This window comes from Pongo pygmaeus, chromosome 18 (assembly GCF_028885625.2).
Source record: "Pongo pygmaeus isolate AG05252 chromosome 18, NHGRI_mPonPyg2-v2.0_pri, whole genome shotgun sequence".
Lineage (NCBI taxonomy): Eukaryota > Metazoa > Chordata > Mammalia > Primates > Hominidae > Pongo > Pongo pygmaeus.
In genome coordinates this window covers 1,033,883-1,059,107 of record NC_072391.2, presented here as the reverse complement: position 1 = coordinate 1,059,107, position 25,225 = coordinate 1,033,883, and the positions used below count along the sequence as shown (strand labels likewise).

The window sequence follows — 25,225 nt, the reverse complement described above, 5'->3', positions numbered from 1 at the left end:
ACCCTCCCTGGCTGGCCTGTGGTCGCGGGTCCACTTCAAAGGTGAAAGAACTCCCATGTCCCATGAGTCATTTGCAGATAACCACAGCTGAAGCCTGCTCCGAGACTCTGCATTGACTTCTTGGTGAACTCTGTGTCCACCATTAGCTTGTTTTGGGGTGAACTCTGTGTCCACCATTAGTTTGTTTTGGGGTGTCCATGTCAGCTGTTCCCAGAGGGTTTCCTATCATTGCTGCATAACAAGAGAAACATTTCAGGCAGCTGGACGCCAAGGGGAGAACAGTCTGTCTTTGCACGTTGTACTGAGGCTTTTCTGGTCCTGCGGGGACTTGGTAACCCAGTCTCCTGCGTCCGGAGCTTTCTTCCACAGTAGCTGTGGTGTGTGAACCATGACACTTCATTTCCTAGAGGTGAGTGGATTCCTTGAAGCCATGTAACATGTGTTTCCCAACCCTTTCTGCCGAGACCTTCTACTTCTCCAAATAGATTCCTGACCCTTTCTGCCAACGCCTTCTACTTCTCCAAATAGATTCCCGACCCTTTCTGCCGAGGCCTTCTAGTTATCCAAATAGATTGTGACCCTTTCCATTCTTAACCTAAATCTCTTTCACATTTTAAACAGATATTTTTTCTGTTTTTAAATTTTTTAACTCTGACCCAGTGCCAGCTGAACTTTTTTTTTTTTTTTTTTTTTTTGAGACAGGCTCTTGGTCTGTCACCCAGACTGGAATGCAGTCACACAGTCACAGCCCACTGCAGCCTCAACCTCCTGGGCTCAAGCAATCCTCCCTGCTCAGCTTCCCAAATAGCTGGGACTACAGGCGCCCAGCACCACACCTGGCTAATATTTTTATTTTTTGTAGAGATGGATGTCTCACTATGTTGCCCAGGGTGGTCTTGAACTCCTGGGCTCAAAGTTCAATACTCCTATCTCAGCCTCCCAAAGTGCTAGGATTACAGGCGTGAGCCACCGTGCCCAGCCAAATATTTTCCTTTTTTTTGAGATGGAGTCTCGCTCTTGTCACCCAGGCTGGAGTGCAGTGGTGCGAACTCGGGTCATTGCAGCCTCCACTTCCTGGGTTGAAGCGATTCTCCCACCTTAGCCTCCCAAGTAGCTGGGATTATAGGCACCTGCCACCACGCCTGGCCAATTTTTGTACTTTTAGTAGAGATGGGGTTTCACCATGTTGGCCAGGCTGGTCTTGAACTCCTGACCTCCAGTGATCCACCCGCCTTGGCCTCCCAAAGTGCTGAGATTACAGGCGTGAGCCACGGTGCCCAGCCCACTATTTTTTTTTAACCTAACAAGAGATATGTATTTCTTTGACTCCAAAGAGTACATCCCATAATCATCAGGGTGCACCAAAGGGGCAGGGAGGACACTTGAGATGGGATGGGGTGTTTAGGGCGCTGGGGCCGTAGACAGGGCGAGACTTCAGCAGGCAGCAAGGAGGGGCCGTAGACAGGGCAAGCCTGGCAGGGGCAGTTTGAGGGAGAGGATGTCTCACATTGAAAGAATACTTTAAGAGATTTGTCTTCATGGCCTCCATGCCCATCCATGGCAGAGTGGCAGGTGCAGGACGAGCCTCCCCACTATGAAAACGTCAGCAAGTGAAATACCAGAGGGCACAGGTGCCCAAGACTGCTGTCCCCGGAAAGGAGATACATACGGGGTGGCCTCAGTGGCCCCGGCCTTTTGCCTGAGCACCTTGTACACCGCAGCTAGGGCACCCAGCAGAACACAAGGCGTCTCCAAGCTCAGGAGGCAGGGATCAGAGTTGAGGGCAGCTTGCGTTTGTGCGGCAAGGCACCAGAGTAAAGGAGCTAACAGAGACATCACCACAGAAAGCTACATGGGTTCCCCTAAGTCTTTGGGTTTGTTCTAAGCTGTGAACGTGGAGAGTGAGAGTCTTTGAGGGTTGGTGGAAAGTGGCAGGTAGAGTCTTTGAGGGTTGGTGGAAAGTGGCAGGTAGGGAGTGGTGACCTTAGTGGTGAGTCTGAGGGTCCCACAGTGCTGGGGAGACAAGCCTACCCATCAGCCAGTCCGGAGGCAACTTGCATAAGACCCTAGGCACTCAGCCCATGCCCCCAGAAAGGCCACATCTTAGGAGGAGGGTTCCTCTCGCCCTAGAAAAGGGCTGTTCTAGACTGACCCTATTGAGCTTTTGGAAAGACCAAGTTCATCCTCCAGTAGCTCAACTGCTTACCAGACAGACTCATTCACTCTCCAAAGGAAGCAGACAAAATTAACCTCTCAATGATGTTATGATCTTTCATAATGTCAACTAGAATCAGAAACTACTACACAGGTAAAGAAATAGGAAAATAGGATCCCTATACAGGAAACAAAAAAGGGTCACGAGAAACTGAGCGTGATAGCCAAGATACCACAAGTAGAAAAGAAGATTTGAGGCAGCCATGACAGATACACACCAGGACTCAAGGGAAGTATTCCTCTTTTTTTTTTTTTTGAAACAGAGTCTCATTCTGTCCCCCAGGCTGGAGTGCAGTGGTGAGATCTTGGCTCACTGCAACCTCCACCTCACAGGTTCAAACAATTTTCCTGCCTCAGCCTCCCAAGTAGCTGGGATTATAGGTGTGCGCCACCACACCCAGCTAATTTTTGTATTTTTAATAGAAACGGGGTTTCACCATTGTTGGCCAGACTGGTCTCAAACTCCTGACCTCAGGTGATCCGCCCACCTCAGCCTCCCAAAGTGCTGGGATTACAGGCATGAGCTACCACACCCAGCCTAGTAGTGGTCTTAATGAATGAACACATGGGAAATTTAGCAGAGACTCTGAATCTTTTTTTTTTTTTTTTTTGAGATGGAGTCTCGCTCTGTCGCCCAGGCTGGAGTGCAGTGGCGCAATCTCGGCTCACTGCAAGCTCCGCTTCCCGGGTTCACGCCATTCTCCTTCTTCAGCCTCCCGAGTAGCTGGGACTACAGGCGCCCACCACCACACCCGGCTAATTTTTTGTATTTTTAGTAGAGACAGGGTTTCACCGTGTTAGCGAGGATGGTCTTGATCTCCTGACCTCGTGATCCGCCCGCCTCGGCCTCCCAAAGTGCTGGGATTACAGGCGTGAGCCACCGTGCCCGGCCGAGACTCTGAATCTTTAAAGAAGAGCCAATTGGACATTTTAGAACTGAAAAGTACAGTATTTGTACTGAAAAATCTGTTGCATGGGCTTAATAACAGGTTGGAGATGGGTAGAAGATAGCCTCAATGAATTTTAAGAGAAATCTGTAGAAATTATCCAAGCTAAAGAACAAACAGAAAAAAGATTGAAATGAGCAGAGCTTCAATGACATGTGGGATAGCACCAGGTGGTCTAAGATACCTGTGATTGGAGCCCCACAGAGAGAGGACACAGAGAATGGGGCATATAGCACCAGGTGGTCTAACATACATGTGATTGGAGCCCCACAGAGAGAAGACACAGAGAATGGGGCATATAGCACCAGGTGGTCTAACATACATGCGATTGGAACCCCATAGAGAGAGGACACAGAGAATGGGGCATATAGCAACAGGTGGTCTAACATACATGTGATTGGCGCCCCACAGAGAGAGGACACAGAGAATGGGGCATATAGCACCAGGTGGTCTCACATACATGCGATTGGAACCCCACAGAGAGAGGACACAGAGAATGGGGCATATAGCAACAGGTGGTCTAACATACATGTGATTGGCACCCCACAGAGAGAGGACACAGAGAATGAGGCACATAGCACCAGGTGGTCTCACATACATGCGATTGGAACCCCACAGAGAGAGGACACAGAGAATGGGGCATGTAGCACCAGGTGGTCTAACATACATGTGACTGGAGCCCCACAGAGAGAGGACACAGAGAATGAGGCACATAGCACCAGGTGGTCTAACATACGTGTGATTGGAGCCCCACAGAGAGAGGACACAGAAAATGGGGCATAAAAAGTATTTAAAGAAATAATAGCTGAATGATGTAAATGTGTAAATCCAAGAAGCTCAGCACACTCTAAGCAGTAAAAGTAAGAAAAAACGTTATCCAGGCACATTGTAGTCAAACTACTGAACACCAAAGACAAAGATAGCACCTGGAAAAAAAAAGACGTTACACTCAGAGAATAAAGATTCAAATATGTCTGGCTTCTTATAACCACTGGAGGCCAGAGGATGATGGACTGGCATCTTTAGAGTTCTAAAGAAAAACGATCGTCAACCCAGAGTTCTATCCAGTGACAATATCCTTCAAAAACAAAAGCAAAATAAAGACATTTTCAGATAATGGAAAACTGAGAGAAGGCTTTGCCAGCAGACACACTATAAGAAATGTTAAAGGAATATCTTCAGGCTGAAGGAATTATTGCTAGGCAAAAAGAATTATTGCTAGGCAGAAAGTCATCTATAGAAAGGAGTAAAATCTTTCTATACCACTGGAAATGGTAAAGGTAGGTAAATATGAAATGTTCTCTATTTTTTTTTTCTTAATTTAATATAGACACAACTAAGGCAAAAACTGTAATACTGTAATATACACAACATTAGCACAAAGGAGGGAGGGGATCCTTCCTGAATCTGTAACGTCACTGGCTCTCTAAATTCTACATGAAGCGGGAAAATATTAACCCCAGGTCTGTTGTGAGTAGGTGAGATAGCTGTTGTTAGCCGTAGGGCAATCACTAAAAGTAGTGCAAAGATATGTAGCTGAGGAGCCCATGGAGTGATTGAAATGGAGTGTTAAACATATTTGCTTCCAGTGAGAAGGCAGGAACAGAGGAACAGGACAAAAAACCAGGTGAGACTCTGAAAACAAAAAATAACCAATCAGCCATATCAATGATTACATTAAGTGTAAGGGACTAAATCTTCCAATTAAAAGACAGAGATTTAGAATCAGGCCAGGCACGGTGGCTCACACCTATAATCCCAGCACTTTGGGAGGCCAAGGCGGGCGGATCACCTGAGGTCATCAGGAGTTCAAGACCAGCCTGGCCAACATGGCGAAAACTCGTCTCTACTAAAAATACAAAAATTACCCGGGCATGGTGGCACATGCCTGTAGTCCCAGCCACTCTGGAGGCTGAGGCAGGGAGAGTCACTTGAACCCAGGAGGCGGAGGTTGCAGTGAGCCACTGCACTCCAGCCTGGGCAACAGGTGCAGTGGCTCTGTTAAATTGATTTTAAAAATCAATTTAAAAAAATCAACTATCAAGTATATGCAGTTTTCAAGAGCTATGCTTTAAATATAAAGGTACAAATGAGTTGAAAGAGGAAGGATAAAGATAAAGAAGTATAGACTACATAAACGTACTGGAAAGCTAGAGTGGCTGTATTAACTTTAGACAAAGTAAAGTTCAAGACACAGAGTATTACCAGAGGTGTACAGAGACATTTTGTGGTAATAAAAGAGTTAATTGATCACAAAGACATAAAGGCACCACATACTGAACCTCACAATATATGAAGCAAAAATTGCAGAACTCCAGGAAGAAATACACAAATTCACAATTCTGTTTGTAGATTTTAACATCAATCACTCTTTCAATAATTGAAAGAACAACTAAACAAACAAAAAAAAGAGGACATAGAAGATCAGAACAGCACCATCAGCCACTTTGACATAATTGATGAACCCCTTTACCCTGCGATACTTCCGGGTGTATTTCCTAAGAAGAGTGTTCTTTTCATTCCCGCAGGGATTAGCTGCAGTAGGTTTAACACGGTTGCCGTTCTGGGACTGCATCTCCCGCTCATTTTCCAGTTTGTCATCTGACCTAACAATAATATTTATAGCATTTACTTTCCAGAATAGGGTTCGGCGTTGGGTTTAGTTGTCCGGTCTCTTCTGGGACATCCATCTTTTATGACACTGATATTTTAAAGTTATGCATTCCTTTAAATAAACGGTGTTCCTCTTTGGGGTTTGCCAGCTGTTTCCTGTGGTCGTCGTCCCGGGCAGGATGCTGCCTGCCGAGAGGACCCTCCCACACCACCTGCCTTGTCTTCCATGATGCTGGTCCCCAGTGGGTGAGCCTGTGCTTCGAGGTGGTCAATGGGGAATGGAGATATGTCCAAACCACTTCCCATGGCCCCGTGAGAGACACACGGCGGCATTCTGCAGCCATGACAGTGACCACGTGGGGAGGCTTCAAACAAGAAACATTTACTCTCCCATAGTTCTTGAGGCCAGAAGTCTGAAATCAGGGTGTCGGCAGGGCCAGTTCCCCCCCAGTCTCTAAGGGAGGGTCCTTCCTCGTCTCTTCCAGCCCCTGGAGGCTCTGGGCTTCCCTGGCTTGTGGACACATCACTTGGGTCTCTGCCGCTTTGCCTCCTCCTCTTTGGTCTGTCTCTGATACCTCTCTCTGATACCTTTGGTACCTCTCTGATAAGTACCTCTCTCTGATAAGGACGTCTGTGATCAGATAGTCCAGGAGGCCCTCACCTCGAGATCCTTAACTTTATTACCTCCACAGAGACCCCTTTTCCAAATAAGACAGGGTTCAGGAATTAAGATGTGGACAAGTCTCTCTGGGGGCCTCCTTTTAGCCCACTGCCCCGGGCTTCTCTCCAACAAAAATGGGCTCAGACTGCACATCCTGTTTTATTCCCTGTCTATTCACTTAATTCTTAAACAATTTTCATTACCTAGTCCTTATGACAATATTGGAAATAACTAAACTTTTTTTACTTCCCATCAAATCACAAGTATCTTCCCATCTCGCCGACGTTGTCTGACAGCAGCTTTGGTCAGCATGTACTGCTCACGACAGAGGCAGAGGCCGCGTGGAGAGTGGTCTGGGTCGCCGCACAGACCGCAGGGTCGAGGCCTGGCGCCGGCAGTCTCAGCGATGCAGCGGTCAGTGCCTCAGATGCCACGCGCCCGTCTGGACCTCCGCTGCTCGGCGGCACGTGTGGTGGCCACAGGGTGGTCTGTTACTTGTGTTTGCTCGTTGCGCCAAGCCCACCGGCCGGCACGTCGGTGGTTGTTCCTGGTTTGTATTGCTGGAAGTGGCGCCTCAGTGGCCAGCTTTGTGGCGCAGGGATATTTTGCAGGGCTGTGACTTACTGTGGGAACTAAGCTCCTGAGGTGGGCTGCCGGGTCAGGGTGTGCGCGGTGGACGGGTGCCGCCAGCCTGCACCCAGGGTTCGTACTCACGGCGGGGGGCAGCGTGCTGTTGTCCAGTTCCCTACTCAGAACATCCCATTTCCGAAAAACCACTGAGAGTTTATAAGTGAAAATAATGTTATTTAAATACACATTTCTCTGCCAAGTTATTTTTCTTGGTTTTGCTCTTGGTGTTTCTCTGGGGATTTGTGTTTTGCCTTTGCCGTTCCCCTTTGGTGTGAGTGTTCTTTGTTTATCCATCTGTAAGAGGCCCTGCTGTCCGGGAAGGTAAACGCACGTGGAAGGTGTAACCCCTCGGCCGCATCCCATTCTGTGTGCACGGACTTTGCTTTCCACACAGGGTTCCTCTTGTGTCCAGTCTGCCCGTCTTTCCCCATTTTCATTGCTGCCTTTGGTGCTTCGGCGAAACGGCCTCCAGCACTTTTTCCTTACACTTTTAAGGGCTATTTACATCCTGTTTTAAATTGCTCACCTGTAGTGAATGGAATATGTACTCTGAGGTCGGTTTTCGCACAGTATTGGGAGCACCGTCCATCCATCCTTTTGTCTGTCCATCCGTCCATCTGTCCGTGGGAGCCACGCGTGCGCTTGGTGCTCCCTGCGCTGCCTGGCTTCAAAGCCTGGGTCCTCCCAACAGCCCTGGGACCTGGACTTCCTCTTGGCAGCTCCAGTAAGTGGCAACAGGCGACAGATGTTTGCAAAGACACCTCTTGTTATTACCATTTTATTTTCTCTGTTGTATGAAATTAAACATTAGGGTGGCAGCGGTCGTGTCTTCAGTGAACCAGTTGCCTCACTGGCGCTGCTGACCTGTTACGTGTGGTCCAGCCCCATCCCTGTCGTCCCCGCGAGCTGTCATCCAGCCCCGTCTCTGCCGTCCCCGTGAGCCACCGTCCAGCCCCATCCCTGCCTTCCCCGTGAGCCGCCATCCAGCCCTGTCCCTGCCGTCCCCGCCGTCCCCGCGAGCCGCCATCCAGTCCTGTCCCTGCAAGCCGCTGTCCAGCCCCGTCCCTGCCGTCCCCACAAGCCACTGTTCAGTCTAGCGCTTCCCTGTGCCAGGCAGGCCATGGCCCTGCACAGCACGACCCAGCGTCCCGGCCTTGCCAGTGCTAGCTGGCACCCCATCCCGTGATTGGGTGGGAGGCACAGTGGTCTGGTGGGCTCTCCACCCCCTTTCCTGCGAGGCGCGTAGACACGGAAGCCCCCCAGCTGCTCTCACCCAAAGGCGCTCCTCTTTTCTTGTGGTATTTTTTTTTGGTAACTTCTGTAAATAAATCCACATGTTTGGCCTTCACCACATGACAAAGACTTCAGTCTTGATGATGTGATCAGCTGCAGACACAAGTCAGGAACCCTGGCGTGGTTCAGGATCAGCTGCCGACACAAGTCAGGAACCCGGGCGTGGTTCAGGAGGAACCCTGGTGTAGTTCAGTGATGTGACCAGCTGCAGACACAAGTCGGGAACCCGGGCGTAGTTCAGGAGGACACGATTGATGATGTGATCAGCTGCAGACACAAGTCAGGAACCCGGGCGTGGTTCAGGAGGAACCCTGGCGTGGTTCAGGATCAGCTGCAGACACAAGTCAGGAACCCGGGCGTGGTTCAGGAGGACACGATTGATGATGTGATCAGCTACAGACACAAGTCAGGAACCTGGGCGTGGTTCAGGAGAACATGATTCATGATTAAGTCCCTACTACACACTCTAGATAGGCCTCCAGCAAAGTTCTTTGCGCTAGGCCAGAAAGTGGAAGATTTCTCACAAATTTACAGCTAGCCTTCCCCAAAATGGGGAGCATAAAATTTAACAAATATTTATACATGAAGCCTTTTTACAGATGATAAGTAGCTGGTACCAAATGTGCTTTTAAATCAAAGGCTTCCTATAGAAATGGGAGCCCCCGTCAAGTGCAAGGGGCAGCGCCTTTGCTGGGGCCGTGTGCAGCATCTGCAGGGCATCAGGGGTCTTGCTGCCTCCCTAGCACAGAGACCCCAACGACCTGTCAGTCAACAGAGACCCCAGCGGCCTGTCAGTCAACAGAGATCACAGCAGCCTGTCAGTCAACAGAGACCACAGCGGCCTGTCAGTCAGGTGTGGGGGCTCACAGGGGAGCAGGTTCCTGACCTCACTAGGCAGTCAGAGGGAGCGTGTTAACCCCGACCATCCAAAAGCAAAATCTACGTCCCGCTGTCCGAGGAAGGACTTGAGTTTCTTTAAAGAACAAAACAGAACAAACCCCAGAAGAACTCCATGGAGTCGGTATCTTCTAACGTGAGTTCCAACTGTTGAAAATATAATAAAAGCTATGAAAGTAATAAGACGTTTTAGTTTTTCATGTCATTACCTTAGCTAAAACCTGCTATTTAAAGAATCTTTTATCAGGCAGCCTTGAAATTCAAAATTCAAAGCAGGTGAAGTGACAGAAGAATGCGTTTTCAAACACCCTCAGCCTGTGTGAAGGCAGCTGCGTCTGGACTCACCCCTTTTCCGCACAGTGCTTGTATTTTGGTGGCCCTGAGTCACTGAAACTCTTCCAGGCCTTGGTCTCTTCTGATAAAAGCGTGAGGCTGCGTCTTTTTAGCTAGGATCTCCCGCCCTGTCGCCCAGGGTGGAGTGCAATAGTAGCGCGATCTTGGCTCACTGCAGCCTGGAACTCCTGGGCTTAAGCCATCTTCCAGCCTCGGCCCCAAAGTCACTGGGACTACAGGCGTGTGCCACCACACCTGGCTAATAAAAGAGCAAAGCTTTTATTCTCTATGGATTTTAAAAATCAGCTCCTTTTCCTTTTTCCATTCAACTAAGGTTATGTATTGGGAACATTTTGGGGGTAAATTTATTTCTAGCATTAGCCAATGTGTACAGCGGCTGCTTGGAAGATTTTGCTCATGGAAAGGGGGGCAGGGAGTGCATCCTGCAGCCCACGGGGTGCCCCCTCTCCCTCCCAGCCTCCTTCCTCAGCCCACGGGGTGCCCCCTCTCCCTCCCAGCCTCCTTCCCCAGCCCACAGGGTGCCCCCTCTCCCTCCCAGCCTGCTTCCTCAGCCCACGGGGTGCCCTCTCTCCCTCCCAGCCTCCTTCCCCAGCCCACAGGGTGCCCCCTCTCCCTCCCAGCCTGCTTCCTCAGCCCACGGGGTGCCCTCTCTCCCTCCCAGCCTCCTTCCTCAGCCCACGGGGTGCCCCCTCTCCCTCCCAGCCTCCTTCCCCAGCCCACGGGGTGCCCTCTCTCCCTCCCAGCCTCCTTCCCCAGCCCACGGGGTGCCCTCTCTCCCTCCCAGCCTCCTTCCTCAGCCCACGGGGTGCCCCCTCTCCCTCCCAGCCTCCTTCCCCAGCCCACGGGGTGCCCTCTCTCTCCCTCCCAGCCTGCTTCCCCAGCCCACGGGGTACCCCCTCTCTCCCAGCCTCCTTCCCCAGCCCACGGGGTGCCCCCTCTCCCTCCCAGCCTCCTTCCTCAGCCCACGGGGTGCCCTCTCTCCCTCCCAGCCTGCTTCCCCAGCCCACGGGGTGCCCCCTCTCCCTCCCAGCCTCCTTCCCCAGCCCACGGGGTGCCCCCTCTCTCCCAGCTTCCTTCCCCAGCCCACAGGGTGCCCCCTCTCCCTCCCAGCCTCCTTCCCCAGCCCACGGGGTGCCCTCTCTCCCTCCCAGCCTCCTTCCTCAGCCCACGGGGTGCCCCCTCTCCCAGCCTCCTTCCTCAGCCCACGGGGTACCCCCTCTCTCCCAGCCTGCTTCCCCAGCCCACGGGGTGCCCCCTCTCCCTCCCAGCCTCCTTCCTCAGCCCACGGGGTGCCCTCTCTCCCTCCCAGCCTGCTTCCCCAGCCCACGGGGTACCCCCTCTCTCCCAGCCTCCTTCCTCAGCCCACAGGATGCCCCCTCTCTCTCCCAGCCTCCTTCCTCAGCCCATGGGGTGCCCTCTCTCCCAGCCTGCTTCCTCAGCCCACGGGGTACCCCCTCTCTCCCAGCCTCCTTCCTCAGCCCACAGGATGCCCCCTCTCTCTCCCAGCCTCCTTCCTCAGCCCACGGGGTGCCCTCTCTCCCTCCCAGCCTGCTTCCCCAGCCCACGGGGTACCCCCTCTCTCCCAGCCTCCTTCCCCAGCCCACAGGGTGCCCCCCCTCTCTCTCCCAGCCTCCTTCCTCAGCCCACGGGGTGCCCTCTCTCCCTCCCAGCCTGCTTCCCCAGCCCACGGGGTACCCCCTCTCTCCCAGCCTCCTTCCTCAGCCCACAGGGTGCCCCCCCTCTCTCTCCCAGCCTCCTTCCTCTGGAGTGAAAAGCAAATCTAGACTTCGTACTCTTTTACCTATAAATAGTGTGGATCTCTACCGGGTAAGGGATGATTTAAAAAGATATCAGAGCCACTGGGGCAGCCACACACCTGATGCAGTTGAAGAATGAGCCCTCCAGTGCTCTGTCCCTGCCCACCCCCCACAGCTCAGATGTTGTTTGTCGTGGTCTTTGCTGTGCTTTTATTGTAATGTCAAGGTGGAAAATCACAGACATATTCAAAGGTCGGATGGTGTAGGGAGCCCTGAGATGGGCAGTGGTCCCTGAGGTCCGTCCCACACCCTGTAGCTTTTCATTCCTGTGGATTTCATTAGGCAATGTTGCTTCTTAATGTCTTTAGTGAGATATAATTCACATACCATAAAACTGCATTTAAAGCAAGCTTGTCCGCACGCAGCTCAGGATGGCTTTGAATGAGACCCAACACAAATTCATAAACTTTCTTAAAACATTATGAGTTTTCGTTTTTTTCCAGCTCATCAGCTGTCACTAGCGTTAGTATATTTTATGTGTGGCCCAAGACAATTTTTCTTCTTCCATTGTGGCCCACGGAAGCCAAAAGACTGGACACCCCTGATGTAAAGTGTGCAAGTCAGTGCACATATTCATGGACTCTGAAGCCACCAGCACCAAGTTTAAAACATTCTGGCTGGGGCACTTCACACCTGTCATCCCAGCACTCAGGGAGGCGGAGGCAGGAGGATCGCCTGAGTCTAGGAGTTTGAGACCAGCCAGGGCAACGTGGCAAAACCTCTATAGAAAATACAAAAATTAGTGGGGTATCATGGTGTACACCTGTGGTCCCAGCAACGCGGGAGGCTGAGGCCGGAGGATTGCTTCAGCCCAGGAGGTTGAGGTTGTAGTGAGCTTTTGCACCACTGCACTCCAACCTGGGTGATAGAATGAGACCGTGTCTCAAAAAAAAAAAAAATTCTGATCAACCCCAGAATAAACCTGGCAGTCTACCTCCTGTGTCTGTGGACTGGCCTGTTCTGTACATTTCATGTCCACAAACCACATGCTGTGCCTTCTGCATCGGGTGTGGCACTGAGCACCTGAGGCAGGGCTCCTCATGCGGGCATTGGTGCGTCCTGCCTGCCTCTTGCGGGACCATAGGTGGCAGAGGGGGTCTCTTCTAGAGCCGAAGGGTAGGTCTTGCTGTCAGGTGGGGTGGGGTTAGAGAGGTCAGAGGCTGAGGCAGGTGTGGGATGCGTTGGTGCTGCTTGCCCGCAGCTCTGCTGCCTCCTCTAGACGTGCGTGCTGCTTGTCTATACCTCTGCCGCCTCCTAGACATGCGTGCTGCTTGCCCGCGGCTCTGCTGCCTCCTCTAGACACGCGTGCTGCTTCTCCATGCCTCTGCCGCCTCCTAGACACGCGTGCTGCTTGTCTATACCTCTGCCGCCTCCTAGACACGCGTGCTGCTTGCCCGCGGCTCTGCCGCCTCCTAGACACGCGTGCTGCTTCTCCATGCCTCTGCTGCCTCCTAGACACGCGTGCTGCTTGTCCATGCCTCTGCCGCCTCCTAGACACGCGTGCTGCTTGCCCGCGGCTCTGCTGCCTCCTCTAGACACGCGTGCTGCTTGTCTGTGCCTCTGCCGCCTTCTAGACATGTGTGCTGCTTGCCCGCGGCTCTGCCGCCTCCTAGACATGCGTGTTGCTTGCCCACGGCTCTGCCGTCTCCTCTAGACACGCGTGCTGCTTCTCCATGCCTCTGCCGCCTCCTAGACACACGTGCTGCTTGCCCGCGGCTCTGCCGTCTCCTCTAGACACACGTGCTGCTTGCCCGCGGCTCTGCCGTCTCCTCTAGACACGCGTGCTGCTTGCCCGCGGCTCTGCCGTCTCCTCTAGACGCGCGTGCTGCTTGGCCACGGCTCTGCCGTCTCCCAGACACGCATGCTGCTTGCCCGCGGCTCTGCTGTCTCCTCTAGACACACGTGCTGCTTGCCCGCGGCTCTGCTGTCTCCTCTAGACACGCGTGCTGCTTGTCCATGCCTCTGCCGCCTCCTAGACATGCGTGCTGCTTGCCCGCGGCTCTGCCGCCTCCTAGACAAGCGTGCTGCTTGCCCGCGGCTCTGCCGCCTCCTCTAGACACGCGTGCTGCTTGCCCGCGGCTCTGCCGCCTCCTCTAGACACGCGTGCTGCTTGCCCGCGGCTCTGCCGCCTCCTCTAGACACGCGTGCTGCTTGCCCGCGGCTCTGCCGCCTCCTCTAGACACGCGTGCTGCTTGCCCGCGGCTCTGCCGTCTCCTCTAGACACGCGTGCTGCTTGCCCGCGGCTCTGCCGTCTCCTCTAGACACGCGTGCTGCTTGCCCGCGGCTCTGCCGTCTCCTCTAGACACGCGTGCTGCTTGCCCGCGGCTCTGCCGTCTCCTCTAGACACGCGTGCTGCTTGCCCGCGGCTCTGCTGTCTGAGAGTGAGAAGCAGGTCACAGCATCACTGAAGCCCCTTTTGGTTGAGATTCAATAGTAAAGACACAGGCCTTTCCCAGCCTTTCCCACCAATTCCTTTCATTGAAGATCCCTTTTCTAATGATCTGCGCTCGAGGTCATGTGATGTCCTTAAATTTTCAGATTCCAGAGTATGACATTTTCCGTGGCATTTAATTGATGCTGCAAAAAAATAAGTATTAATTCACTCATTCGCAAAATACGTATTTTTTAATTTCTATGGGTACTTAGTAGGTGTCTCTTAGAATATGTTTTGGTTGCCTGTTCTGGGCCTGCCTGTGTGTGAGCCATGGGGAGGGGCTCCTGTTCCCCTAATGCCCAGCGGGCAGGTCCTCCTGGCAGGGCTTCCCTGACCCCACACCGTGCTGGGTGCCAGGGTGGGCTTCACTGAGTGCGGAAACAGTGGGTTTTTGGTTGAAACAAGCCAAAGTGTTAATACTCGTTTCTTTTGTTTTTCAGGTACTCTTTCGGTAAGTGAGATGCATTTAAAGAAAGCTCTGCGAGAGTTGAGCGTTGTGTGTTTGGTATGTATCTTCACGCACTCTTCCTGGCCTCTCCCGTTCCTTAGCCTCTGCCATCGGCCTTCCCAGTATGCACGGATGGCAGTGGTGGGCGCTTGTGATCTGATCCATGCCTCCTCCCTGGATGTTGGAGCTCCTGGGCTTCCAGGCCCCGGGCACCTAGAGACGGATGGCTGCACGCGTGATTGTGGGCATCTCACAGGTGTGATTACCACCGCTTCCCTGGGGCAGAGGGAAAGCACCCACCGGCCCATCCCCCGTGGACACTCAAGGCTGTGTGCCCCTCGGCATAGAGAGGGTTCATGGTGCTCACGGCACTCACGCTGGCGGGCACTTTGGCTTGTGCTTTGTTTGGTGGAGGGGACTGGAGGTCTTCCCCATCCCACACAACGCAGTCAATACTGGAGGGTGGGAAGAGGGCAGCCACCCAGTGGACAGGACAGGGCCGGGAGGACAGTGAATGTGACCTCCATTGGGCCCGGAGGCCTCCAGAATGTCATGGGACACACAGTGGCTTGGTAAGCAGACCTGACTCCAGGACCTTGGGAAGGATGACCACACCCCACCCCTGCCTTTCTCCCTGACCAAAGGGCGCAGGCAGAAGAGCCGGTCTTTGCTGGTAAAGGCCCTGGCCTGGACCTTGCACTCAGGCTCTCTCTGCCCCGGCCTCTCTGGCTCTCGGCCCCTTTCCCAGGAGAGCGGGGGTGGCCTGTCTGGGCATGGATCTTTGCCTGCCCCCTGCACAGTCTCAGGCCTCAGGGCCTGTGTCCTTGCAGTAGAGGTCACTTTCTTCATGCTTTTATTCCTCACATATTTTCATTCCTTCAATATTGAGTACCGGTGATGCTGGAAATCTGGATTGAATCGAAGAAAGGAAGAACATCAGAATCTGTTAAAATGTAAATACAAAGGAACCTTATTCCTGATTTTAATCACCTTGAAAGGCAGGTTCCTGTAATTGCAGATGACCAGGCCACCTTGGCCACTGTCACTCCTGGGTTTCCTGGCTGCTGGGTGCTGCCTGGCTTGGGGTGCACCGTCAGGGCGTGCGGCTCTGCGTGCTTGCATCTGTTCATTGTTTCCACGTTTTTCTTAAAGCAAGAAGCAAGGAATTATTTCAGGAATTCCTTTTCCGTTTGCAAATCTGACGTAACCTGGTTGGAACCAGCTGGTTTTTTACAGTCCTGCAGCTGCATCAAGGAGCAGAGTGCTCACGAGTGCGGGAGCGGGTGGACCTGAGGAAGCGTGTGCGACGGCCTGAGTCCCCGGGCCTCCCCCGGAGTGCTCACGAGTGCGGGAGTGAGTAGACGTGAGGAAGCGTGTGCGACGGCCTGAGTCCCCGGGCCTCCCCTGGAGTGCGCCAGGATGCATTCAGTATCAAAATGCCCACAGGGAAAACTACATTCTTCAACATTTAGATAAACAAATCTTTTCTTAGTAAATTTTATTTATTTAAAATTACAACAGGCTGGGTGCAGTGGCTCATGCCTATAATCTTAGCAGTTTGGGGGCTGAAGCAGGATCTCTTGAGCCCAGGAATTCGAGACCAGCCTGGGCAACATAGCAAGACCCTATCACTACAAAAATAAATTTTTTTAATTAAAATTGTACAATTACAACAGTATTATTTTTTTCCAGTTCTTATGAGGAGGGAAACCTTTAGGTCCTGACACGTGTGTCTAGCGGGAGAAGTCCCTGCTGTCTGATGTTGTGAACTCTGAGCAGTGATCACAAAATCGAGTCCGTGAGGCAAGAGCACAGTGCGCGGGTCAGAGGGTCAGCACCGCGGGGGCCATGAGCGGGCGGGCCGGGGCAGGCTCGGGGGGCAGCGGCTGAAGCTTGTGTGTTCCCTGTGAGAGATGGGCCTGCGAGGCCACGGTGCTGCCCTGTCTCAGCACCGAGGCCACAGGACCCATCACTGAGGATGAGAGGGCCTGGAGCTCACCCTCCCCGTGCCCTCGCCTGTGAGGCCTCCTGGGGAACACAGGCTCTACTCTTAAGTAGGGTGTGGGGGAAGCGCCTGGGGAAGTGGACTCCCAGAGGCAGTGCTGGAAAGCGCCTGGGGAAGTGGACTCCCAGAGGCAGTGCTGGAGCGGCAGAGGCAGTCGAGGGGCCGGGTGACTCTGGAGCCAGCCTCCCGTGTCCCCAACCACGTGCTGAAGCAAAAGCAACGGGGTCTGCATGGGGGGTGGGACGTGAGCCTGCGTGGCCGCCGTCGGGGGCTGCGCTTGCGCTCCCAGCCGAGGGAAGTCCGTCTTCTGCGTTTGCGTCTCCCTGGGTGTTTTCAGGTGAGCGTCACACATTCTAACTGATTCTTCGGTAACAGGTGGTAATTGTAGGGACTCAGAAGCGAATCGTTGACTCATTAATGTTAATGTTTTCCGCCTGAGAGCCCTCGTGAGCCTGAGTTTCATGTTGTGTCTGACCCTGCAGAGGCTCAGCACGTCACTTTGGACTGTCGTGCAGAAATTCAGAAGACTCAGAGTAGCTTCGGCAGTGCTCTCCCTGCCTTCCGAGCAGCCATGCGTCTTTGAACTGTCTTCCCTTCCCTGATCTTGGAGAACATAGAGCTGCCGGTTACTGAGGTATGACGCCGGGTGCTGGGCCTCAGAACAGCTAGACCAAAGGCACTGGAAGGTCAGGCTTCCTGATCTGAGACCTCTGGGGAGGCTCCTTTCCTGTGGCCTCGTTCGGGACGGCCTGGGAGAACGCAGTTTGTGCGTGCGTTCCTCAGCTCATCCAAGCCGCGTGTGCTGCTGTGTCCATCTCAGTGACATTCCTTGTCTTCATTTTGCACAGTGGGCTTTAGTGGAGATCAGGTGGCTCAGAGCGGGGCGCAGGGTCAGTCCCTGGGACCCTGCGGCCCGCAAAGCAGCATCCTCGGGCAGTGCGTGCCCCCAGGCAGCAGCCAGCTGGCTCCAGGTGGGCCAGGCTTCCAGGGCCCCCACCCAGCCCGGCCATAGGGCACATGTGTTTCTAAAATTAATTAAAACTGAACGAAATAAAAAGCTCCAGTCCTTGGTTGCGTTGGCTGCACCTTACGTGCTTCATGGCTGCATGTAGCTGTGGGTTCCCCACTGGGCGGTCCCAGACCTTTTTTTTTTTTTTTTTTTTGAGACGGAGTCTCGCTCTGTCGCCCAGGCTGGAGAGCAGTGGCGCGATCTTGGCTCACTGCAAGCTCCACCTCCTGGGTTCAAGCGATTCTCCTGCCTTAGCCTCCCGAGTACCTGGGATTACAAGTGCCCGCCACCACGCCCGGCTAATTTTTGTATTTTTAGTAGAGATGGGATTTCACAGTGTTGGCCAGCCTGGTCTCCAACTCCTGACCTCAGGTAACCCGCCCGCCTCAGCATCCCCAAGTGCTGGGATTACAGGCATGAGCCATTGCACCCGGCCCCAGACCATTCTCAGCCTAGCAGTCTGCAGAGGCTGCCAGTCAAAGATCCTAACATTTCACCAGCAGCAAACCCTGCCTTCTGAGGGCTCATGGCTTGGCGTGGGCTCCCCGGGACATGCCCTCACAATGCTGTAGGCGTGAGCGGGACCCGCCTGAAATACACATGGCTGCTCTTAGTGAAACGGCCGCTGGCTGGGAAGTCCGCACAGCCCCGGTCGCTAGTGTCTTCCTTTTTCTCAGGATGACCACACCATCCACAGAATGTTTATGTTTCGTTTCTTTTCTTTTCAAGGCAGGGTCTTGCTCTGTCACCCAGGCTGGAGTGCAGTGGTGCAATCTCAGCTCCTTGACCTCCTGGGCTCAGGCGACCCTCCCGCCTCAGCCTCCCGATTAGCTGGGACTACAAGCGCACTGCCATGGCCAGCTAATTTTTAACTTTTTGTGGAGACGGGGTCCCACTGTGCTGCCTAGGCTGGTCTTTGGGTCTCTGTTCACATCTCTCTACTGTTGTAAGAGCCCCTCCAGTGAGCTCGCCTGCTGCTGTCCTGGGCTCTGTGTCCCAGGGTCCTGCGCCCCCGTTCAGGTGGACGCGACCGCTGCTGTCCTGGGCTCTGTGTCCCAGGGTCCTGCGCCCCCGTTCACAGACGGACCCAACCGCTGAGCAGGATGAAGCTGCGTTCGTCAGGGCCACGCTTTCCAGGACGCAGGAAAACCACAATATTTGTTAAACCCCATTCTGCCGTCTGTGTTTCTGCTGGAGTTTAGATAGAGCTGAGCTTTGAGGGCTGCTGAGTTTGGTAACATTCACTTCAAAGAAGGAGCCTGACGGTAATGAATTCCGCAGCCCCGAATGTGGCTGCTTCCTGCTGCCCTGCAGTGAGTGTACCTTTTGATATTCAGTGAGCCTGGATCTGGGAGTCTCTTGAGCCTCCAGCCGCCCTTGCGCATTGGAAAGGATGCGGGAACCCGAGAGGACCCGCAGCAGCGGGTGGCGGGGCTCCGTGGGGCGGCTTGCTTTCCCTCCAGGACCAGACCGCCTTTGCCGGCACCCTCCCGACAGTGCACTTTCCCCCAAGTGTGGGCCTGACCCCCAGCTTGGCCCCATCCCCCGAGTGTGGACCCTGTCCTCCAGCGTGGTCCCAGTCCCCCATGGGGCGCCATGCCTAGCACCTGGTTCTGTATGGAGAGCAGGCTCTGGGAAGGGGCTCCCGTCTGCAGAGTTCGGTGAGGTTGAAACAGCAAAGGCCACAGCCGTTGTTCTGGGACTGAGACCAGGGCCGGTCCCCAGTGCTTCTGGAGACGCTTTCTGGCCCCTCCCAGGCCTGGGGCAGCTGGGAGGGAGGGCTGGGCTTTCAGGCGCGGGATGGGACAGCATTGTGACTCCACTGGCCGCTGAGATGTGACCAGGGGAAGGAGACACTCATGGTGAGGGGTTCTGGAACCAGGGGGCAGCCTTGTGTGAGGAGGGGGCAGAGGCCACAGGCGCCAGGGCAGCGCAGGGCTTCCTCCGGCTCAGCTCTTGGGCCATTTTGCAGGGTCTTTGTGCCCAGATGGAGTCCCAGAGGAAGACCAACAGGTTTCCAAGGCCTTTGGAGTGTTTTAGGCTCCCAAAATCGTTTTGTAATTTCTTTGTGATTTTAGCCTGATGGACTTGGGTGTGTACAGGTGTCTACCTCCAGGTGATCCTACCCCCCCATCTTGCACCACTGGGCCCCCATGGGGGTGTAGGGATGGGCCCGTGGGGGCGTGGGGTGGGCCCGTGGGGGTGTGGGATGGGCCTGTGGGGATGTGAGGAGGGGCTCTTGGGGGCGTGGGGTGGGCTCGTGGGGCGTGGGGATGGGCTCGTGCAGGGGACCAGGCTGTTGATGGTGACTGCCTATGGGGAGGGGCTGGAGGCCTTTGCTCCCCTGCTCCCTCAGGGCAGTGAAGTGAGGGTGTCAGCTGGGGGCGTGCAGAGGAGTGAGGGTTCCAGGACCCAGGGAAGGGTTCTGGAAGTCTCCACCTTCCCAGGATATTCCTTTGTAGGAAGTGGGTTCTGTTTCTTACTACAGTCCCATCCAGGTGAGAGTTGGACGGGCCAGGGCCTGAGGGAATTTGGGGTCCTTGGAGTAAGAAACTTCGTTGATGAATGGTTGGTTTATCCTCATCTTCCACTGATGAATGATTGGTTTATCCTCATCTTCTGGAAGGCCAATGCCAGCTGGTCTGGGGCCTTCCTCCATGCTGGGCCAGGTGTCAGCGCCGACACACAGGTGGCCTGGGTCTCATTGGGATTGGACTGTGGTTATGCTGAAAACATGTGGAGGCTGTGGGGGCACGTCCATGTAGCGGGTGTGAGAAATGAATCTCAGCGGCAACAGGCACTCCTGTGTGAGCCGCGGAGGCGGGACGGGCGGGCTGTCCCAGTGTCGGGTGCCTGTGTGGGGCCGTGGCCCAGGTTTCATTGCAGGTTGTGCTGGAATTCGGTTGTTTGTCGCTACATTCGGAGGCTTTCCAAGCGCACCAGGCCACTCCTGGGTGTTGCTGCTGTGCTCTTGCCAAGCAGGAAACTTCCCCACCTCTCAGGTCTGCTTTCTAGGCTGTCCCTGCACAGTCCAAGTGTCGCCAGGCGTGTGCGGGCCCCAGACACTGGGCTAGGGTGTTTTCCATTGCGGCAGCACCTCTCGCCAGCTGTTGTGAATTAAATGCTCCGTGCGACCCTTCACCCTTGCCGCTCTTAAATTCATGCTTTAAAAACAGCTTAATGAGGGGTTTACTGGCCCAACTGGAAGTTTTTTTTAAGCCCTATTAGTGCCGGAGCAGAGCCTGCCTGCAGGAAGCCATTGCCGGGTGAGCTCCGAGCCGCCTGGGCTGCACCAGGCTCCACCAAGCAGCCCCAGTCCCTGCCCTCCTGTCCCTGCTTTAGCTGATGGCCCTTCCCTCCCCTTCCCAGCTCCCAGGGTCAGGAATGCAGTTTCTTTTAATTAAATTATTCCCTAATCAGAGGCAGCCTCCATGGCCTCTGCCATGAGCTCGCCCAGCTGCCAGACTGCAACCAGCAGGCCGAGCCAGCTCCTCTCTGGGTCCTTTCTCTTGCATTCCTGTGTTGATTTAACTGCACGGCCCCTCCCTGGGGGAGAAGCATCCTATAGAGTGTGGTTCCGGAGGGTTCCCTCAAACCGGGAGGCAGAGCCCTTCTCTGTCACCTGGGGCGTGAGTGACTGTGGTCCTGCGTGTCTCTAGTCTCAGTGTCTGGTTGTGTTCTTCATAGGAAGGACAGGGAAGCCCACTTGGGTGACTTTTAGAGCCTCCCATGTGACATGGGCTAGCTGTGAGCCATCTCCACGGGCCATTTCCAAGGTGAGAGAGGCTCTTGAACGGCTTCTGCCGCGTCCTCACCACGAGCGGCCCTTGGTTGGCCATGAGAGAAGGAGGGGCTGCCCTCAGACTTGGCTCCATCTCTGGAAGCCTCTGGGCCTGAGTCTCCGCCTGGGTGCAGTGGCCCTTCTGGACCCTCCAGTGCTCTCCACTGGGGTCTCGGGGTCTTTCTTGGCTCCAGGAGTGGTGTTTTCGCCTGGTGGCTTCTCTGTCACCACTTGCCAGGCTGTCTTCTTGGGCCACAGGGACCCCAGCGTAGGCCCGGGGTGCTGCCCAGGGAGGACTCCTGTGGCTAGAAGGGGAGGACTCTCAGGAGAGGCGGCAAATGGGGACCCAGGGAGCAGCTGACATCCTGGCTGTGACCTGCGGGGTCCCTGGGGTCCTGCATGCAGCCAGCACAGTGAAGGAGAAGAGGAAGCCTCTGGGTGGACGCCGGGGCCCCTTAGGGTGTATGCCGTGGTGCCGTGTTCCACCTTCACACGTGTGTGTGCACAACTTTGGTGGGCACTTGTTTTTAGGGTAGTCTTTTTTCATCTAATTTTCATCCACCCTATGTTAACCTCCTGGTTCTGTCCATTCTTATCTTCATGCCAACTCAGATTTGTACCCAAGCACAGACATATGCAAACACACGTGTGCACATGCGCACACAGACACACGTATGCAGATCCTGTGCAAACACACGAGCACATATGGACATACACAGACACGTATGCAGATCATTTGCAAACAGTACACACATGGACACAATGCAGATCATAGGCAAACACGTGCACACAATCACACACGTATGCAGACCTTATGCAAACACATGCAGATCATATGCAAACACGTGCATGCATGCAGACACGTATGCAGATCATATGTGAACACACGTGCACACGTGTACACACATATGCAGACTGTGCAAACACAGGTGTGCGCATGCACACACAGACATATTCAGATCATATGCAAACGTGCACACATGGGCACACAGACCCACGTATGCAGATCATATGCAAACGTGTGCACACGTGCGCACACACGTATGCAGACCATATGCAAGCACAGGTGCACCCATGTGTACACAGACACGTATGCAGATCATATGCAAACGTGCACACACGTGCACACACAGACACGTATGCAGATCATATGCAAACACGTGCACACATGTGCACACACAGACACATACACAGATCATATGCAAACGTGCACACGCACACACATAGACACACATGCAGATGCACATACAGGATTTAGGGGTAAATGTTTGCTTTACTCAAACAAGGCCATATTAGATACATTTCTTTCATTCCCTTTTTTTCACTTACTAATATCTGGTGAAAATTACTAAATTGAACCTAGAAGAAAAGCATATGTATATAGTTTTTTTTCAGAGACAGGGCTTTGCTCTGTTGTCCAAGCTGGACTGCACTGGCATGATCACGGCTCATTGCAGCCTCAACCTCCCCAGACTCAAGTGATCCTCCCACCTCAGCCTCCCAAGTAGCTAGGACCACAGGCATGAACCACCACACCTGATTAATTTTTTTATTTTCTTTTTTATAGTGACAGGGTCTTGCTATGTTGTCCAGGCTGGTCTTGGACTCTCCTAGGCTCAAACTGTCCTCTCTTGACCTCCCGAAGTGCTTTAGGGGATTACGGGCATGAGCCACCAGGCCCACCCAGAAAATAGATTTCAAAGGCCATTTTGTCTCATTCACATGATCATTAACATTTTGTTGGTTTTGAATTTCTCCCATCACGTTGTTACCCATTTCTGTTTTGAAAACGTGGTTATCTCTTTACTATGCAGAATTCTAAACTACCGAAGAACTGTTTTGTTGCTGTAATTCATACTTCCAGTGCTGGAACCCACTTTGTTGCTGTAATTCATACTTCCAGTGCTGAACCCACTTGGGTGGCTTTAATCTAGAATCTTCGACATTGCTTTGTAATTGTTTTTGTTAGACTGTATGGATGCAGGATGTTTGGTGGCATCTGCTCTTCATTCGTAGTGGATTAGTGACAGTGACAGCGAGCATGGAGCTTCCTGTGTGGCCCTGTGGTGGCTGAAGAGGGCGATTTCATCACCACCCATTCTGCAGGGGGCAGCTGAGCCCAGCAGGCGTTCGGGGACTTGCTGCCAGCACTCTGCAGACCAGGGTCTCACTGCACGCGCTCCTCCCCTCCACCCTCCCGCTGCCGGCTGTAGGGCGCAGACTGTGCCGGTGGCCTTGCCACCCCCTAGCAGGTCTGCGTCCGTTCTCTCGCCTGGGCCTTAATACTTGTTTCCTCCTTTTCCTCACTCTCCCTTGCCGAAACCGCCATAGATCATCCCGTTTATGGGTCTTTTCAAAGAGCTGGTTTTATCTATCAGAATTTTAAAATATACTCTAGCTCATTAATTTTTGCCTCTTGTAGGTTGCTTGCTTTTTCTGGGAGAAAGTGGTTTATCATTTCCAGTGCCTGGAGTTGGTTCAGCTATTTTCTGTCTCTTCTTCTCTGCTAATGAAAGCCATCTGGAGGGTGGCTACCCACTTCTGGCTATGTCCCTGCCCTACCCTGTCATCTGAGACCCCCGGCTGCCCCTGACAGTGGCCGATGGTGTGGTTTTATAACCTTCAGTGCTAATGCCTCTAGACCAAGGACCACCTGGAGAAATGCTTCGAAAACGCCACATGCTCAGGGTCTTACAGGTGGCCTTTCGTTTCTCAGCTTTGATTTTATTACACTGTGACCAGTGTGGCCTGAAGATTGTTCTTTAAATTATTTTAAAAAATTAGGCATGTGCGTGAATAGTCAAATTGTACTACCCGACTTCTAATACAAACAGAAGCACTTGCCGTGCCACTTCTCAGCCACATGCTGTTCTCCAGACAACCCTTTTATCACTTCCCACGCTTACTCTGGTATTTGTCTGTCTTTCTGACTGATAGGTTTATGTGGATTATTCTTCACATACCACGGTTAGACACTGTGTATACATGTCCTCTTATGAACGACAGGGATTGCCCTCACACGCCCTAATGTCCTTCTCATCATCATCAGTATAGCTGTGTCACAAATATAATTTTTATTAGTTTGTCTTTACATTATTTTGACTCTAAATATTATGACTGCTGAGCCAAATAGTGAACTATAGTAACTTTTTTTTAATAACTCTTCATTTTTCCTGGAGTTCATAGTTGCCTCTTCTTTTTTGATTGGCTTAGTTTTTCATCTCTGATCATATCTCACTAATTTGTTCCAACTTTACCAGCACAACTAGTCAACCCTTTCCAATACTGTTGTTTTTATAGAATCAAACACATTGGATAATCCATCAGTTTTTTTCTCTCCACTTTGTGAAGATTTCCACTCAGGACCTCATTGTTACTGCTTGGAGCAGATACTTTGTAGGCCTGTGGATTTGGAGATTGTGGGGCAGGTTAACTCTGCCAGATTGGGTGCCACTGATGAGTCTGTCCCTCTGCCCATCCCAGGGATCCTAAGATGGTTCCCAGGAGCAGGTGACCTCATTGTATTGAGGGTAAGGCTCAGACTCCACAGCCCCTCCTCCACTTCCTTCTAAAGCAGTGCTCTTAAGGAGGATTTCTCTTTTTTTAGAGCTGGGATCTTGCTCTGTTGCTCAGGCTAGTCTCAAACTACTGGGCTCAAGCTATGCTGCCACCTCAGCCTCCTGAGTAGTCGGGACTATTGGTGCAAACCACCGGGATCCTTTTTGAGCTCTTTGCTTGATCACATTTATAGGAAGACACATAAAAGCAGCTGCTGAGATGGGTCCCTCTCTCTGCTTGACCAGTAGTGGTGGTCACTGTCTGGTAGGGTGAGCTGTCGTCGTCCTCACACTGCCCTGTGGGGCTTCCCTGCTGGGCAAAGGCATGTGCATCCGGAGTTGGGCGAGCAGCAGAGAGGCCAGAAGCGCTTTTGGTCTTATGAGACACTGTTGAGGCCACCGGCTGGGGGAGACGCAGACACGGGTGCAGGTTCAGTGCATGGCCCCCAGGCCAGGGGAAACACAGACAAAGATGCAGACTCTGGTCGCCACACCCTCTGCCGCCCATCCCGTGCTTCCCCTGCTGTCTCTGACTCGGGGCCCCCATGCCCTCTGCCACCAGTCC

At 53.2% G+C, this 25,225-nt stretch overlaps 1 protein-coding gene across 3 annotated transcripts in view; it reads left to right on the top strand.

Annotated features, from left to right (window-relative positions):
- LMF1 (lipase maturation factor 1) overlaps window positions 1–25,225 on the top strand; it is a 110,985-nt gene that overhangs the window by 19,381 nt on the left and 66,379 nt on the right. For 2 of the 3 annotated variants that reach the window (XM_054455370.2, XM_054455369.2), the window contains exon 3: window positions 14,301–14,311. In XM_054455370.2, the coding sequence (XP_054311345.2) occupies window positions 14,301–14,311 (11 nt within the window). Of the gene's footprint in view, window positions 1–14,300; window positions 14,312–14,401; window positions 14,565–25,225 lie in introns of those variants that run through there. The other variant, XM_054455371.2, reaches the window with a different exon arrangement.